The sequence below is a fragment of the Podarcis pityusensis genome, assembly GCF_964106645.2.
Source record: "Podarcis pityusensis genome assembly, chromosome: 10".
Taxonomy (NCBI): Eukaryota; Metazoa; Chordata; class Lepidosauria; order Squamata; family Lacertidae; genus Podarcis; species Podarcis pityusensis.
This window is the reverse complement of record NC_138035.1, coordinates 51,374,452-51,393,424: the sequence shown is the minus strand read 5'-3', so window position 1 is coordinate 51,393,424 and position 18,973 is coordinate 51,374,452. Positions and strand designations below refer to the sequence as shown.

Below are 18,973 nucleotides of genomic sequence, written 5' to 3'. Positions count from 1 at the left end.
GCCATGGACTTAATTGGCTGCTCCTGGGTACAGGTTTGTGCATGATCTGGAAACCTTCATATTAAGCTATTGCAATGTGTTGTACAATCATGACTTCTCCAGGTTTGGAAACTTGTTAGTTCAAAATACAGTTGCAGGGTTGCAGACTGGAAATAGCTATAGGACATATCTCACCAGTTCAGATCTCTTCAGTGGTTGCTGGTCTCTTTCTCCATGCCACTTATCAGTATTTGCCTTTTTTGCTGGGCCCTAGGTACGCAGGTGGCGCTGTGGGTAAAACCTCAGCGCCTAGGGCTTGCCGATCGCATGGTCGGCGGTTCGAATCACCGCGGCGGGGTGAGCTCCCGTCGTTCGGTCCCAGCTCCTGCCCACCTAGCAGTTCGAAAGCACCATTAAGTGCAAGTGGATAAATAGGTACCGCTTTATAGCGGGAAGGTAAACGGCGTTTCCGTGTGCTGCGCTGGTGCCGGCTCGCCAGAGCAGCTTCGTCACGCTGGCCACGTGACCCGGAAGTGTCTCCGGACAGCGCTGGCCCCCGGCCTCTTAAGTGAGATGGGTGCACAACCCTAGAGTCGGACACGACTGGCCCGTACGGGCAGGGGTACCTTTACCTTTACCTTTAGGTAGCTAGATGGGGGATTATTCTACCACCAAACTAAGACACTCTTTGGGAGCCCTTTTCTGTCTTCAGAAGTTAAGCTGCTGGTAGCAACCAGAGAAGGTGGCTCAGCGAAGTCCTCAAAGTGGCCTGTCTGATGCAGACGCCTGGTTTTGTTTTTTCAAGGCTAGATGTTTGGCTTTTGTTTTCTTAGGTCTTTGAAAATTACAAATCAGTCTCTTGGGTTTTAGTCTGATGCTGTGATTTTCTGTATGTAATGGGAAAATACTTTATAATTTTATCATTAAGTTGTACTGTTTGGGGAAACTCCAGCCATGACTCCTACCTTAAGGGGAAAGGGCACAGAATGACAGCTGCCAGTTTTTGGAAATTGAGATCAAGTTCTGTACTTTTTTGGAGAAAGTCTGTTGTACCAGTTAGCCTACTGTTCTTTAGTGTGGAGGATACATTAATATTGCTGTGTTTCATGAATTTCAAAAAAATCATTTCTAGGTGTACAGACAGGATTGCGAAACCTTTGGTGCTGTAGTGAAAATGCTGATTGAAAAAGACCCTGCGTTAGAAAAACCCATCCAGTTTTCCCTGAGACAGAATTTGCATGAGATTGGTGAGAGATGTATTGAAGAACTTAAGCACTTCATTGCAGAATACGACACCGTCAGGCACGAATTTGAAGAATCGTAAGATCAACTTGGGATTGTCCATATGTAAATTGGAAACTATTTAAAAATTGATTTCCCATCAGCATCTTTACACTTGACTGCATAATTCTTCCTTTGTAGTAATCTATTTTATTATTAACAGTTAAGTAAATTCCTGAAGAAGGCGAAAACATGTTTGAGGTATTGTTATGGTCATTTCTGAATTTCAGTGCAGATGTACATTCCATGTATGCAGTATACATTAGAACATGCTTAACAAAGTGACATGCCCCATTACCAAAGCTAGCTACGTATATACAGTAGTAATGGTGGAGTAAATTTACATATGTGTTTAGGGTAGTTTTTTGTTATGTTGTAAAACTAAACTAAAAAGTAGCCTTTTGTAAACTGAAATTAAACAAAATACTTCTGAATAAGTTGGCAATTTGCATTTTTAAAAGAATTATTTAATCCTAAAAAGAATGGAAGAAAAGGTATGCTGTTCCCCTTCCAGTGTTTTCATTTGTGTACATAAAAACATATTTCAGATTTTGTGTGTGTGTGTGTGTGTTTTTGTGGGGTAGCATAATCACTCTAGAAGTGGTATTATACGGACAACTATTTCCAAAAGTGTTAGGGATGCTTAATGTGTGTGTTTCTCCCCTCCACCGATACGAGAGTGTGAACATGTGTTACCTTGCTCATAGCTTTCATCTGCAATATGAGATTAAGTAAACTACCTCAAAGGATTTGCCAGTGTGACACTTAGTGTGGATGGCATCACATTAGGATCAATTAAGTCATAAGCTGCCTGAGTTATCTCCAAAGTGGACAACATAATAGTTGTCCACATAATCAGTACAGGCAGGTTGAGTATATGCTTATGAACTATTGACATGGTTGTGGTGGATCAACAGCAAATAACAGGTTGCAAATGCTAAGACACAGACTTTCCTTGGGTATTACCGTATTTTTGGCTCCATAACACGCACCCGACCATAACACGCATGCAGTTTTTAGAGGAGGAAAACAAGAAAAAAAATATTCTAAACGAAACAGTGGATGTATGATTTTTGTGGTTCATGCTGTGGCCACAGACATGTGATCTGACGGTGAGTTTGGGGTAGCCCAATGCAAAAATCCTGAGGATCCATGTGGACCTGTGCTTTGTAACCACGTTTTAAGTGGGGAGGGAAAGAAAAGCACTCAAGGGACAAGGAGCACGTGTGGAGCAGGCTCTGCTTCTCTCCCTTCCCTCCTTCCCTCCCTCCCCCCTTAGCGAGCTGAAAATCTTTCCTGCTATTTCCAGCAAAGCGGGAAGAGAGCGATAAAGAGAGCCTGCTTGCTTTAAAGGAGCCAACCGGACAGTAGCCACTTAGACTCGTGTAAGCGGCTCCTCTCCCCTCCCGCTTTGATCCTTTAAAGAAGCAGGCACTCTGTCCCTCTCTCCTTCCCATTCAGCGGCTCTTCTCCCGCTGGAAACCACGGAGGAGGGAAGCATTCGCTTCGTAACACGCACAGACATTTCCCCTTGCTTTCTAGGAGGAAAAAACTGTGTTATGGAGCGAAAAAAACTACGGTAGATAATGAGCTGAAAGATGTCAGTGCCTTTCGTAGGAAGAACATCTGCATTCACACACCCACACAGTCTTCCTTTGACAGCATAGGGGCCTTCTTTACTGCCTTTTGGTGGCTTGGTTGCTACTAGGAAACCTGCTGCAGAAAGTGGGACTCTATAGCCCAGCTATCAAGCAGCTTTTAACACTACCATATAGCTGATTTAATTTTCAACTACTTCTATACAACACGGGCCATTTCACCTAGTCACAATGGTCAGATAGTCATTTTAAAGCGTATTATTAGATTCAAGCCTGCCATATGGAAACAGTCGAAATGAAGTGTTTTGTTGTAATGTTGCTTCACACTTAGTTGTCTTAACCCATAAATAATTCCTTTAATATTACGTACCATAGCTTAAACAGTATTTACATAGCTCCTACCATGCAAAACAGAGCTTTTCCGTCAAAAATTAAACATTTCACTACTTTAAACTTATGAACATTTAACAAACCCCTGCCTGACTCAAACTGCTGTTAAACCCTCAAACAAAACTAATGGTATTTTAAACAAATGTCTTGCAATTCAGGGATATAAAAATAGTCTGTTAAATCTCAACTTTACAATATGTACATTATTTGCACTGTTAAGTTACAAATACAGATTTAGCTATGAAATACTACATTATAAATATCAGATGGCTCTAATTTTTGCTTATATGCTACATTTGGAACTTAGGGTAGTGTTTCAAATATACAGGATTCTCAGACTCATTTTCACAAAAGTTTAATATAAGCAGACTCACTGACTTAATGCAATTAACTTCATAAGTAGGGGCTGTAGCTTACACCATATGTTTAAGGGCAAGGAACATCATATATTTAAATTAATTTACCTGAGGGTCACTCAGATACAATGCAAAGCAAATAGAATAGTCAATCTGATACGCCTTTTGCCCTGTACAGAAACAGCATTCTTGCTTAGCATCAAAATGGTTGGGCTACAGTAATCTATAGGATGAATAGGGTTGCACACTATAATTGAGATACTGTGTCTTAGCTAGGCAACAGAAGTAGCAGGCAAGTTCTAAACCTAAAATACTGACTGGCATTCTTGCTGGTAAGGCCCTCTAAAACCACATCTGACCGGTATTATAAACTCTTTCAATTTATTCTTCTACTACTCCCTCCTGATTCAACTGATTTGATTGCAAGGCCTTTATAGAGAACATGGACAAGAGACTGCCCCGTTACAGGTTACACAAGTTGTTTTAACCATTTATGTACATAACATTTGAAGAAGAGTGAAGAAACAGTTCAAAATTAAGAAATTATACAGTTTTTGCCTTTGGGAGGTTTTCTCTTTTTAGATTTGGTTACCCTCTGTCCAAACTGAGAACTGGGGAGTTCAGCAGTCGGGCTGGAAAGGATATCTGTATAGTAGGGGTATCTGACTGGTCGGGGCTGTGGAATGGGCTGTCCTAAGAAGTACCCTTCTTCTTCAGAATCGGACGAGGAGGATGAGGACGAGCACCAAGAGTCTTCCTCCTCTCCAAAAAATCCGAGAAACTGGTCCCTCTGGTTCTTCATTGTGTAGTCAGAGGCAATATGAGTATATTGGCTGTATGGGTTTGGAGTGTATGCTCGAACGGCATGACCTTTATTCTGAACAAACTTGTCATAATCCTGAGGAGAATAAAAATTAAGTCTTTCCTTTGGCGGAGATTTTCTTTCTGCAACCAAGTGAAGCGCATTATCGGACCTAGACTTCCTACTCCTCCTGCGGCGATGCTGGTGTCTCTTCCCAGGGTCTTCAAACTTATAAACACGCCTACGAGTCCTTTCACTCATAGGAGGCTGGCGGATTTCAAGATTCTCATAACTTCCATTGTCAATGACATCATCTGAAAACTTGACTTGCTGAGGTCTAGTCTGCGATTTGGATCTTCTCAGTACTGGCACGTGCATTGGCTTTTCCTCTGGCAGTGTCTTGCCTTGACATAATTCAGAACTTAAACTTTTTAAAGACTCTGTACTCCTATGAAGCATTGAGGAGTTCAGAGTGCCCATGTTGCTCATTTTCTCACAATCCTCTACTTCCAGCTCTGGGTAGGTTTGTAAGGAATACAAGGAAGGTCTTGGTTTGACTTCTCCATCAACTGAAGCACCTAAGAGGAAGACATTATAATGAAGTAGGTTTAATGAATCCACCACCATTATTTCCCAACAGTTCAGATGCAAATGTTTATACATTTCAGCTCTCGCTAAGTTACTCAAGTATGGGTTATGAAGGATAGTGACACAAGAACGGTTGGTTTAATCCAGCCCCTGTGGCAGTTTATTTCCTGGGGTAAAATCAACAACTTCAACCCTAAAAAAGCTCAACAACTTTGGAGTAAAATCATAGCAAAGTTCAACAGCTTCAATCCTAAAAAAAAATGTTAACAACTTTGGTCGGCCCTTCACTTCATCAAATCTGGCCCTCATTGAAAAGGTTTGGACACCACTGTCCTATAGTTAGTAGAAATCGTAGGCCCTTATCTCCCCTACCCAGTTTCCCCTTTGTCAGGCTCAGCTAAGGCAAAAGGGAGGAGGAAAGCAGCAGCGGAAACATATGCAGTGTTCAGCTGGCTAGTAATGGAGAGAGAAGAAACCTGTATCAAAGACTCCTATCTCGTCAAGTCCCTCTTCCATGATCTTAAATTCCCATGCCTTGACACAGGTGGTATCTATATGACGAGCACAAGAGAAAGAAAGAAAGTCTTGCACAGAGCATACCTCTTGCAGCCTACTAGCAAGAAGCAAATCTATCGGGATGAAGGCATCATTAGGGCTTTCTAAATGGAAGTGCAAATCACATATTACGTTCTCTTGATCCTCTTACCTGTGATATTAGATAAAGCCAGGGAATCCATTGAATCCCGAACACACTGCTCTTGTTTCAGGTTTGACAATCTCTCCAGTGAATCGTCATACCATTGCTTTTGGTCATGTTTGTATCTAGTTGCGGCATGTTCCATGTCCAACTCTTGGATTTTCCTGCTGCTGGCGGGGCCTGGGTGGCTACCATATGCAGAGTCGCCTAGGCCATCTTGGGACTGTGCCCAGTACATATTTGAGTGGTATTTCTTGCTCGCTAGGCTCTGACTGTTTTTCTTCATCTCTGATCTGCCTTTCACCATGCTCTCGCAAATCCACTGCTCGTTTGATCGAACGTCTGCTTCCACTGGCTGCTGAAAAAGGCCTTTGTCGCCAAACTTTAGGAGCAGCTGAGTCATGTAGTCTTCATGCTCAGCCCATTCTTCTGGATCATCAGGCATTTCCTCCCGCCTTCCTTTCCAGAGCTCTTCATCAACAAAGCCTACTCCTTGCCTTGAAAGACTTAAGTCATCCAGTTTCCGTGAGAGTGTATCATCGGCAGTGCTAGAAAGGCCAGGAAATTTGTAATTCAGAGCTGGGGACAAGAGGAGAGACTGCCTGCACTGATCTGCTGAGCGGCTGCTTTTCCCCATGCGAACGCTTCTCCTGGAGTCTCTCGAGCGGGCAGACTGGAAAGCGGAGTCGGAAGAGTCCGAAGCATGAACATCCTCTCCCAGACTGCATGACTTGGAGCAATAAATCTGTCCTTGCTTGGGAAGGAAAGGGCAGCCAAGTAAGGAAACTTTGCAGTGAGCGCAAGAAAAGCATGTTTCTGTGGCATGCCAATGTTGTCCATCATAAGTCATCTGAGCGTGGTCAACCCCTGGTTAAGAAAAGGAGTAGTTGAGATTATTAATTTTTTGTGCGTGTCTGCTAGAAGCATGCTGGTGTCAATTAAAAAAGAAAAAATCGGAGCCACCCTGCTGAAGACTAACAGATCTGTTGCAACAAAGCTTTTTGTGGCACCAGAACCCACTTCACAACAGTGGATGGATGAAAAGTTTTCACTTGGCGGTATACCAGTTTTCAGAACGAGCTGTTCTATGCTAATTTAACACAGCTGAAGTAATAAAAGAAACTCATACTTCAAATTAAATCAAATTGAAATTGCTGGCAAACTAGTTCAGCAAACATGCTGGAGCTTCCCCTTGAAGCGTTTCATCAAGTGTGGTGACTTTGAGGTCATCATTCTGAGATTAAAGTCTACTAAATGCTTATTTTTTAAATTAACAGACACAAACTTGGGAGATTAAGCCCTGCCCCCCCCCAAAACAAAACCCTAGATGCCAGCTGTCCCCCCCCCACAAACAGGCAACACCTTTATCATTCATTTTCAGAGACCCCTTCATCTACAGATTAGAAACTTGAGCTTCTAGCTTAGTTTGTAGTGTACCCATTTTCCCCCCTGTGTTAACATACACTTACCTATGTGTTCCCCACAAGTCTCACAATACTCTGCATAGAGGGACTCAAAGCAGCCACAACAGAATGGGCGCCCGTCCTTCATAATGTATCTCTGTCCTCCAAGGATGGTTTCACACTCAAGGCAACAAAAGTGTTTCATGTGCCAGTGGCGACCTTCCGCTTCTGTGCATTCATCAGCAAAAATAATCTAGGAGGGGAAAAATAGTTTAGGCAAAGACGTGGCTAGCACAGTTGCAGCCACTATATTTAACAATATTCTTTTGCAAGGAACGTTTCTTCAATTTACTGGAGAAGTTAATGTGTGAAAAGTCCAGAGAATCTCAGGGTGGTATTCAACCTGTTTATTTCAGTGGGTCTTAGTCTAAGCAAAAGTTAGTAGAATACAGCCCTCAAGTTTTCAGTTGTCTTCAGGAAGCTAGCTGCTTAACTGAGCAAAGAACACAATTCTCATTTCGACCTCCGGCTTTTAAGTGTTATGGGAATGTGGTATTACCTCATCACATGCCGAGCAACGCGGTTTGAGTAGTTCAGCATGGTGCCTTCCACAATGAATTTTTCCATCTTGGTAGAAATAGATTAAGTCAACAAGTAGTTCATTGCATGTGAAACACACAAAGCAGGATGGGTGCCAGCAGACTCCAGGCCCAGCTCTTGAGGCAAATACTGCAACTTCACCTCCGCTCATCTTTGTACCACACTGAAAATAAAATACAAATGAACAGGCAAGTTCAAATTAGTTTTCCGTTGTATGAATGTTGGATCTTCACCATACTTTATAGCCTAATTCCATCCCGCTTTTTTCCAATTAACAGAATTAACAGTTTATTCTAGTTCAATATTTACTTGCTCTTTCCATTTTAACAGAGCTGAACTGCATACCTTTTATGCAGCCTTATTAAATTTGTGCAGTTTTCAAGCTTTAGTCCATTAACTTTGGTTCTTATGTAGATTTAAATATCCACAGTTGAGCTTCGCACAGGTCCAACACTATTTTTAATTTGGGTAATAAGAACGTTACCTGCTCACAAAGTGCATGCATCACTCCCCTTGAGAGCAACTTCACCGTGCCTCGTCCCAGAGCTTCCTTCTTTCGCTGTGAACTAAATATTTGAAGTTCCTTCTTCTCTTCTTCACTTAGAGACTGGCAGTATCGCACCTTCACCAAAAGGAAAGGATAACAACTGTAAGATCTATGCTAGTTATATCGGAAAGAAATGCACTTTTATATATATATATATATAAAAACCAGTCTGCCTTTCCTCAGAAATCTATCTCAGAAGTGACTATGTCCATCAAAATGGAAGAGAGCTGAAAACAGATTCCTTCTGACATTTTTACTCCTGTTCAATGATTCAGGTCTTTGGTAATGGGAACTGGTACAGTGACATGAGACAACCATCACAAGATGTGTGTGCAGTTCTACTCTATATGCAGACGTTGCTTTTTGGAGATGGTATAAGGATATTTAGTTTTACAAGTTAATACAATATGCTTTAAGCAGAGTTCCTTCCAGGATTTTTTTCTTTTAGACTATAACAGTGAAGTAAAGGGATGGAAGAGATTAAAACCTGATTAGGTATATACACTGTATGAGCCTCAGGGTTTTGTAATTTAGGGCTGTTTGGGAAAACATTGCACAGTTAACACATTACATTCAATGGATACACTCCTGAGACTTAGCAAACAGTACTTGCCCCAAGCCTTGACAGTAGCTTCTTGTCTAGAACCTTTAATGAGATACTACAAACCCAACCTGCCCAGCCCAAACCTCTACTGCATCCAGCACCTATACTCACTGTAGGATATCATTAAGCAAGTACTTTTCAAAGGAAAAAGCTGAGAAGTTTGGTTACTTATATCCAAAGACATTTGCATTCAGTGTACAAGAGAGCTACTTGCCTCAGAGAACTTCACCTCCTGTGTTTCTGTGTGAGTTGGCCTTCCTAGTGTACTCCTTTTCAGGTCATCCTGCTGTGTCTCTGCATCTTTGCACCAGGAATGACGATCACAACAGATGCAGAGATGCAGCAGTATTTACCTGCTATCCGAGTAGTTTGCTGGCACACCAGAGCAGGGAATCATGCAAATACACAGAAGGTAGATTCCTCTGTAGAGGGGAATCTCGTGATCTCTTGCAACACACTTTTATTTACTAAATCTATACAACATTATCTGGTGAAGGGCTTTTGACAAAGTTAAAATATCATAAGCCACACAGTAAAGCAACCAGCACATACTAACAGCTAGCAAGATTGTAAAATGCCAAATGCATTTCAAAAGCCTAGGATGTTTTATTTAATAGCCTGGTGCTGAAAAGATAGCAATACTGGTGCCAGGTAATCCTCCCATAAATTCTAGTGTCACCTACACCCCTAACAGAGGAAGAAACTTCAGGTAGCTATGTCTCAAGTCATTCAAAGTATCAGTGCCCAGCCTCAGAAGTGAACAAGAAGTGGAACTCTTACTACCCAAATAAACTCTGCAGTCAAAATGATGACAGCATTACGTCGTGCACAGGTCTGCCTTTGAAGACAGTATATAGATGTTTCAGTTGGTACCGAATATAGCTATATTCTGTACCAACTGAAACATCTATATACTGTCTTCAAAGGCAGACCCATGCATGACGTACCACAGTAATCCATTCAGGAGTTTGCCAGCAAATGGAGAACTGTGGCCAGATATAATAGTTCCTTATAACACAGTGCCGTAATTGAGAAATCGCAGGCTTGTTGCACATTCAGCAAATTGGTCCCTCTGCCCGGACTGCAGGACAAGAAATGCTTGACCATATCTACCTCATTATCGTGGGGTGGCAGCTGATACAGAAGCTGCTTAATTCGGTGTTTTTCTCCTGGACTGTTAACGTAAGGGATCTTCTCCTCAGACAAACAAGCAAAGTAGAGCTGTACCTGAACAGAGACCAGAAATATACATAATGACCCATGCGCTCCCTCTTATCTACTGCTGTTATCTTAGGGTTTTGTTGTTTTTTAACAAAAGACACTAGGATTTTCTTCTTTAGATGTTCTGCAAAGTTTGCATTCCTCTTGCTAAGAAGAGCAGGTGAGCCAACTCTGTGAAACTGGATTGCCTCAGATAGCCAGCACCCAGCTGCTGAATTGCTGTTTTGGAATGCTATTTGCAGTGACAATTAGGGGTGCCATAAATTATGCACATCTAATTTCCACATCCTTCAAGGATTGTCAGCAAGCCTGTTAAAATTCCGCATTTTCTTTCTGCATTTTATCACCTATCGAGTGAAGATATCCAGAAAAAAATAACAGTTATAATCAACAGGCTTTAATCTTACAGGTTAAATAAAGAAACAAACATTGTTTTGTAAATTAATTATTTCCATGTGAACTTTGCTAGAAACTGTTGAATTTTTATTTTTGGAAGAAGGTTGGAACAAACTCCATTTCCCATCTGATAAAAGTGGAGATCCACTAAGAACTTGTCCTTTTTTTCAGTGTACGTCTCAAAAAATAAAATTATTCCACCAAAAGTTTATTTTGCTCTGTGGGTGGTATTGTTTTTAAGTTAAGATTAACAAAAATACTGTCAAATCCCCATTATAAAATAAGGTCTTTTGCTTCATCTACACAGTTAAGGTTAAGGAGTTCAAAGTTTGACTATCATTTCCTGCAGAAAATCATGAGAACAGCGCTGCCTAAGTGAGGGGAAATTGGGTTAATCTTTTGCTTTTGGACCACTGACTATGCATGTCAGCACAAAAGGACACTTAAGGGTCAAAGAAGTTAAGGTCCGACAAATAACTTGCTGTAGAAAATGTTTTAAATCAAATTAACAAATAAAAGAACCGCCTCTTTTTGTAAACTTGAAATGAGTAGTTTCTGCTCTTACCTGTTCAGGTCTAAGACCTGGAGGAACCCATGCATATTCTTCTAGGGCACAACCAGAGTCATCATCAGATGTCGAGCTTCGCTGGAAGCCAAATGTCAGGTTGCCCCCTTTTGGCTCCATTTCTAAAACACACACGGTCAGTAGGGAAGTGTCAGGATACTCAGTTGCAGTTCATCAATTAAGAGCTCTGAAAACAAGTTGGAAAGTAAAATGTTACAACAAAAAATCTTGGTTGCCATTTTCAAAACAAAGAAATGTCAAACTCTCTGGTGTGCATACATATTATGTGACAACAGCCCAAGGGGGTTAAAAAAAACCAAGCCTGTTTTTCAAATAAACAGTTGAGGGTTTTTTAATCACGTTTTTCTAAAAATTTAAAGCCCAAACCCACAAAAACTCTACAGACTGAGCAGTGGTGTAATGGAGAAATACTTCTATAATATAAATAAAGATACAGAATTAGCAAATGGGGGGGGGGGGGAAATACCAAGAAATGTATGATGTGGTTGGGTCATCATAAACGATCCCAAGGCAATTCTTACATATACTCTGGGACATTTTAGATGCTTATTCACAGCATCTCACGCTCAGTGGCATAATGATAAATATTTGTGCTTCGCTGAACTGCTTGCTCCTGGCTGCATGATTTCAACTTGTAAAATGCACTGGGCTTTAACAAAAGATCTCAAACTAGACGAGACACAACTTTTAGCTTTTAATTTGAAACGCAAACACACTATTGGAAAGAAGTGTCACTATTTAAACCACTAAAATGAACTTCCCCAAGCAAAAATGTGCTTTGGGGTTCTATGGTGGTAGTGATAGCTACTTACAAAAAAGTTACAGACTGCAATTATTTAATAATATGCTGAGTTAGACCCTGAAATATGTGTCAATATGCGAAGCTAATTTGAGAAACATAGGGCTGTATTATAGTTAGTCCCAACTAGCAGAAGCCCACACACGGACTTCCACTAGCGCAAAAAGACTTCCTCTTGCCCCTTCCAAAATTGGCTTGGTTGGGGTTGGGAGAACCCCTAAAACAGGGCACAGACAGGCAGCAGAGGGGAAATGCTGTGTTGAGTAAGCTTACTTTCTGATGGAACGTTTGCCTTAGCGCAATGTTGAATTCCTCTCATACACGAATTTTGAGATCAATAAGAACCATCGCTACTTATAAACAGGGTTATCACTGTGGAAGATGAGTCATCCCCTCCCATCAGATAACTTCTGCAAGTTAAATCTATAGCACAGAGAGACAACTGTTGGAATTATTACAAGGGGCAACTCCATGTGGTTTAAAGTACAAATTTGTTTTAACCCTGGTAAACCAATCAGTGCATGCTTTTCTAGGCAGTGAACTGCACATTTTGGACAGTGAAAATAAGTCAAACTCAATACGTTTGCCAAGATTAAATTTGGTCCATGTGTGAGCTACAAATATACCCCCTATTGTTCTCTCACCTCTGCCCCTCCTTTTCCTTTTGTTGTCTTGAATGAACTTCCTGTCCTTCCTATGCAATCTGATAGCTGTGTGTGGTAGAGGGACCATCTAACAGTTTATCTCCTTCAGTTTCATGTTAGTAGAACAGATTTTGCTAACTCTTATCTCTTGGTGTCATTTGCAAAAATTTAAGGGGGGAAACAAGTAATACTACAGTCTCTTCAGCATTCAAATCTGCCTCTTTTCCTTGAATGCAAAATGCTAGATGAAAAGAAATCAATATTATATGCAACAAATCTTCGCAGTAAGTTTAATTTTATTCAGCACATTGCTGGTAGCAAAAATAATTTGACATTTAGGCCACACCAGTTACCTTCATGAACCTGCTTTTCAAGCTGGTAAGACTAATATCCATTTTACTGAGCTGATCAAAACCCCATTTTTAAACTCATTGTGGCACAGTGTCAAGTTTCATTACAGAGTTTAAGCACATGGAAAATATTAATCAGCTCTAAAACAAAAATTTACAGAAGTAAACTAGGCTGAGTTCAATTGGACTTACTCCAAGGAAAGTGTGTGTTGGGAATGCAGTCTCAAAAAAAGAAAGTGCTAATTAATACTTTAATTTATATACTGAAGATCAGCTATGCCATTTTATTGATGTATTATACAGTAACTGGAAAGGAGCCATTCCAAGAACATAGAGCACAATGATGGTTCAAAATATCATGAAATATACAGGCATTCATTTGGATCCCAAAGATGCACTTGCAATCATATATATTATCCATAGATGGGCACCTTTTACGTTTTGCCCAGGAGTTTTCTAAGAGTAAACGGAAGCAAAACCCAGATCATACTCTGCTTGTGTATGCTGAAGCAATAGAACTCAAATACAGTTACAAGCACTGGAAATAACTTGTGGAGGTCAGCTCCATGCTCCACAGTAACTCTACAATACAGCCTCCAATGAAGAAATAGACCACTATTGAGGCGCTTACTGATTGGGGAAAGCTGCCTATGTTTAACCAAAATTTGGTTTCTACCCATTAGCACCAATGCTGTGCTTTGAAAGTAGAGAAAAAGACTGCTCCATCTTCTGCAAAACAGCCCTTCAGATATCAGGAAACAGTTATTGCTCCCATTAGTCTTTTCCAAGCATGCTTATCTCTTTCAGCCATTCCTCCTGGGACTTGCATTTCCAGAGACCTTACCAATATGGGTTTTGCCAGTTTCCTCCTTAAAATACAGTAGCCAGAACTGGCCACCCCACATGAAGTCTGACCAGTAAGTGCATAATAGAACAGAACTATGACTTTTTTTTTGCAGTCTAGACACTTGTAATCTAGACATTATGTTTCTATTTAAGCATCCAAAGACTGCATTAGCTTCAGTACTATACAGAGCTTACCAATTACAGCACTTAACGAACCAAACGTTACTTCCCTGCTGCTCAGTTTCTTTGACCCAATCCACAATTTCAAAAACAGCACTTTAATAATTCTATGTTGCTGTCTTTTCTTCACTAGGAAACTTAACTGCACTGTGCTGAAAATTTCTTCTGCGGTATTTTCAACCATTCTCTATTAATGAGGGGGAGAAACACTGGATTTTATCATCTTCTAAGGAGAGAAAAATTCTTATGGATGAAGTGCAAGGCATTTACCTTACTATCAAGGTGGACACTGTTTTTGATGGCTGCCCATTCCTTCACTCCAGAGCTTTTTTTTCTGGGGGGGGGGGAGTCGCAGGGGTAAGCATACCCCTAAACATTTTGTGATTTTTTTGTACTTTTGTCCATTTACTGTATTTATTTTTCCCGATTTGAACTATAAAATGGTGATTTTCTTGAGTCAAAATGAGAGTACCCCTAAACACTTTTTAAGAAGGGAGGGCACTGCTTCATTCTACATATTATCGCTCTAGTATTTCCAAGGAATCACTGCCTAAGTTTTTAAAAAGGGGGTAAAATAACACTGGGACTAGGGTGGCACTGTGGGTTAATTCACAGAGCCTAGGACTTGTCGATCAGAAGGACGGTGGTTTGAATCCCCGCAACGGGGTGAGCTCCTGTTGCTCGGTCCCTGCTCCTGCCAGTTTGAAAGCACGTCAAAGTGCAAGTAGATAAATAGGTACCGCTCCAGCGGGAAGGTAAATGGCGTTTCCGTGTGCTGCTCTGGTTCGCCAGAAGCGGCTTAGTCATTCTGGCCACATGAGCCGGAAGCTGTACGCTGGCTCCCTCGGCCAATAAAGCGAGATGAGCACCGCAACCCCAGAGTCGGCCATGACTGGACCTAATGGTCAGGGGTCCCTTTACCTTTACCTTAAAATAATACTAAAGAGAAACTTGGCAAACACACAGAAATTTAGGAACTTGGTAGCCAATCTCCCCAGGTTCCCACTCTTAATCCCAGAGGAAGATATCTCTCCTCCAACGTGGTTGTTTTTGTTTGTTTTTTAGATTAGGAAACTAATGGGCAGCTGCAGGGAACTGCAGAGCACTGAAGAAATGGTCCGTAGAAAGAAAAGCCATACAAAATGAAACCCCACAAAGATTAAATAAGCTCAATAGCAGGCTTCTTCAACCTCAGCCCTCCAGATGTTTCTGGCCTACAACTCCCATGATCCCTAGCTAGCAGGACCAGTGGTCAGGGATGATGGGACTTGTAGTCTCAAAACATCTGGAGGGCTGAGGTTGAGGAAGCCTGCTCAATACCAACCAAAATTATACATTTTAAAATTATTTATCGAGCAGTCTGCAAATGAGGCAGAGAGAAAAAAGAGGGAGAAGAAGCCTCTCTTTGCAGGGAAAGAAAATTAGAGGACGGGTTTAGGTGGAACACTAAATAAAACTAATTAAGTTACCTTGCTGCCTCTCTGGACACAACACATATTTTGGCCAGCATTGCCATTCCTCTAGGTTAGACAGTCCCAATGTAAAAGACTGAGAATTTGCTCAGCCTCCTTCACCAATCTTGTTCAATAAGCCACATTAAATAAGAGAATATTTGAAAAAAAGTAAAAGCCCGCTTTTAAGCCACTAAAACAAAGTGCCACATGAACCGGCCCATTCACAATTTCCATATTTTGAAGCCGTCTTTTGGGTACCCCCACATTCTGCAGTGAGGAAACCGGGAACTGAGCAAAGGGCCTTCCCAGCTGTGTCACCCTAACCTTTGGAATGCTCTTCCGAGGCAGCTTAGCTTGCCTGGAAGCCACCATCTTATATTGGGTTCCCAGCATCAGGATTTCTCCATTTCTCTTAACTTTTACAATCAGGGGTGGAGAACATAAAGGCCATGCAGGTGGTTGCTGACTTCAATTTCCATCAGTTCCAGGCACCATGGAATAATATGAGCTGGAGTCCAGAAGCATTTGGAGGACCCCAGGCTCCCACCCAGTTATAAATGATGGTTAAGTTAATTTTAGGCTGCATTACAACCCTCAGATTTTACTATTATGTTTAACTGTTGCTGCCTTTTGTTTTGATAGCCATTACTGTATTTATCTATTTATATGATTGTTATGTTGCCCTGAGTATATACATACAAAAGGGTGGGAGAAAAATAATTTAACAAAATAAATATAGTCTTAAGAGTATCTTCGTCTGCACTGGAGGAACTGAAGGCTAATGTATAAAATTGCTTATTAAAATGTGTTTTTTAAAAAGAAAAAAAACCAACTTTGCACACATTCCAGGTACTGTTTCTGCTTAAGCAGCAACAATGCTTGGTACTTATAAGTTAATTTTAAATCAAGTTTTAGAACTAACTATATTCATTAAAAAACCCTTAAAAAAACCTGTACAGTGGTACCTCAGGTTACATACGCTTCAGGTTACAGACTCCACTAACCCAGAAATAGTACCTCGGGTTAAGAACTTTGCTTCAGGATGAGAACAGAAATCGTGCTCCGGCTGCGCGGCAGCAGCGGGAGGCCCCATTAGCTAAAGTGGTGCTTCAGGTTAAGAACAGATTCAGGTTAAGAACAGACCTCGGAACAAATTAAGTACTTAACCCAAGGTACCACTGTATTTAATATATGAGTGAAGAACAGGCTGAAAGTTCTCAGCTCATGATACCATTGTAGATTGTGTTAAACATCTACATCTACTGTTGTGATGAAGAATAGAAGAAAATACTATGTGACATCTTCCTGCTCTGTTCTGCAGAACACGAATGACCTTAAGTGCCACCTCTGTATAAGTGCTGGCTAACTACTAAAGCTTACAAAGAGAATCCTTGTACTGGTGAATGAGCAATTATTAACCATGTAATTGGATTAAAGGGTAATTTGATTATGACATTTAGATATACACCAGTGTAAATTTCACCTATTGTCATTTAATAAAAAGCTGTTCTAAAGAACTCTTTGCATAAAAGCTACCAGAGACACCCAGTTTCTAAAAGATAGATGTATCCTTGTTCTCTGGGCAACAGTTGAAGCCATGTGTGAAACTAGCCCTTATGTTAAGATTTCCAGCTCCCAGAGTATGTATGCTCTGTGGTCACCTCTGACCAGATCGTAAGAGGTCACAATTCATAAGGCCAGTTACACAAACATCCTTCCCTGCCCCCTGCTGTTTAACTCTGTCCTGCAGGGCAAATTGTTTAACAACTTTTTGTTAAACTGCTTGTTAACAAGGCTATGGGGAATTCAAGATGCATATCACACCCCTAGCTCACAGTACACTGCAACTATAACCCAAAGGGTCAGAACTTGAGGTTAAAAAGCAGGTGTCTTTGTTGCTGTTCTAATGTGCATGATATTAAGAGAGCAAGGAGTGGCAATATTACCAAAGCTGGATATTAACATACATATATTTCAAGTGCAAGAGGAAGGGGTGATAGGGAACCAGACTTATTAAATTCTATATTGAAATCATTTACACTTTAGTAACACTTGAGAAACGAAACAAAAAATAGCAAAAAGATCTTAGATGTTGATTAAAATATTTCAGTTTCTCTTTATCTTCAGATATCACAATACACATTATATTTGTCCCTCTAAATCTCTATAGGCATGATCCAATGTGCCACTGGAATAGATTCAATGGCATAATTCTATATATGTGTCTACTCAGAAGTAAGTCCCATTGAGGTCAATGGGATTTACTCCCAGGAAAAGACCCACAGGAAAGAAATGAGATTTTAGAAATGCTTGGCTGTATCTTGCAGAGGAAAAGCACTGACATATTAATTAGGATGGAAACACACAAAAGGCTTTGTCTCAATGGAAATTAAGCTCAACAAAACAGTTCAGGGTAGGAAAGCAATATCCCAAAGAAGTAGTTTTTCCTCTAACTTTTTAAAATATCCCTATTGATATATGCTTTACATTTCTCTTTAAACAGCCACCATAGGAAACAGCGGCCAGATTTTACTCCAGTGTAAATATATACTCTGGTTTCACTCCCATCACCTGTTGGCTCTTGAACACCATACTTCTTTGTTAAAACTTACCACTCTAACTTTGGGGAGGGAAATCATTTACAAAGAAAACTGTTCAAGGAAGTAGTAAAGTAAGCAGTAGATTTGCATATAAATTAGCCCCGATTCTTTAAAAAATAAAAATAAAAGCCAACATGTGGGGCTTTATTTGGAGTGGGGAGAGAATGCTTTAACTTCACTTTAAAGGGGAATCTTATTTGTGTCTACTAAGAAGACCCAATGGGGGCCTTACTCCCAAAAGTCCACAGGATGCAGTCTGTACAAACTACTTGAGTCAGGAATAGTCTCTCTGAAGTGTTTAAGACTCCCTCTACCAAACCTTACTTATGAATGACTTCCTCTTTATGTTATTTTTTTAATGGCTTGAAGATTTCGGCTTTAAACTTGGAAGATCTTTGCTACATTTTGGTCAAAGCTGCCTGCCTTTAAAAAAAAAAAAAGTCATTTCCAGCAGGCAGGTCTGATGAATTAAACGTCCTCCATCTGTGGCATGTCTACAGGAGTAAGAGGAGAGAAATTGGCACAACAAAAATGCTCAGGGCTCTGGGGCAGAAATGCCAGGATGCCCTTCTTCCTCAGAGGTGCAGGCAAAAAAGAGAAAAGGTGCCCAAGAAGTAAATTACTTCTGTGTGACATTTCTATCCCAACTTTCTGCCACAATGGAATGCACTGAACTTTTAAATGTTGACTAATGAAAACGGATTCAGATAGGTAGCCGTGTTGGTCTGACACAGTCGAAATAAATTATTTTATATATATATATATATAATTGTCCAACAGCACCTTAAAGGGACGCGGGTGGCGCTGTGGGTTAAAGCACAGAGCCTAGGATTTCAGTGGTTCAAATCCCCGTAACAGGGTGAGCTCCCGTTGCTCGGTCCCTGCTCCTGCCAACATAGCAGTTTGAAAGCACGTCAAAGTGCAAGTAGATAAATAGGTACCGCTCCAGTGGGAAGGTAAACGGCGTTTCCGTGCGCTGCTCTGGTTCGCCAGAAGCGGCTTAGTCATGCTGGCCACATGACCCGGAAGTTGTACGCCGGCTCCCTCGGCCA

General features: G+C 40.9%; 2 protein-coding genes across 17 annotated transcripts in view; one reads left to right on the top strand and one right to left on the bottom strand.

Annotated features, from left to right (window-relative positions):
* PPHLN1 (periphilin 1) overlaps nucleotides 1-1,809 on the top strand; it is a 28,303-nt gene extending 26,494 nt beyond the window's left edge. For all 16 annotated transcript variants that reach the window (XM_081022393.1, XM_081022391.1, XM_081022400.1 and 13 more), the window contains one exon: nucleotides 1,112-1,809. In XM_081022393.1, coding sequence (XP_080878519.1) covers nucleotides 1,112-1,303 — 192 coding nt within the window. In that variant the 3' untranslated portion in view covers nucleotides 1,304-1,809. The remainder of the gene's footprint in view (nucleotides 1-1,111) is intronic.
* Nucleotides 1,810-3,189: 1,380 nt separating this feature from the next.
* PRICKLE1 (prickle planar cell polarity protein 1) overlaps nucleotides 3,190-18,973 on the bottom strand; it is a 67,321-nt gene continuing 51,537 nt past the window's right edge. The window contains exons 2-8 of the mRNA XM_081022333.1: nucleotides 11,028-11,214; nucleotides 9,959-10,072; nucleotides 8,179-8,316; nucleotides 7,654-7,857; nucleotides 7,161-7,347; nucleotides 5,701-6,558; nucleotides 3,190-4,984 (exon numbers count right to left, since the gene is read on the bottom strand). Coding sequence (XP_080878459.1) covers nucleotides 4,140-4,984; nucleotides 5,701-6,558; nucleotides 7,161-7,347; nucleotides 7,654-7,857; nucleotides 8,179-8,316; nucleotides 9,959-10,072; nucleotides 11,028-11,147 — 2,466 coding nt within the window. The 5' untranslated portion in view covers nucleotides 11,148-11,214 and the 3' untranslated portion in view covers nucleotides 3,190-4,139. The remainder of the gene's footprint in view (nucleotides 4,985-5,700; nucleotides 6,559-7,160; nucleotides 7,348-7,653; nucleotides 7,858-8,178; nucleotides 8,317-9,958; nucleotides 10,073-11,027; nucleotides 11,215-18,973) is intronic.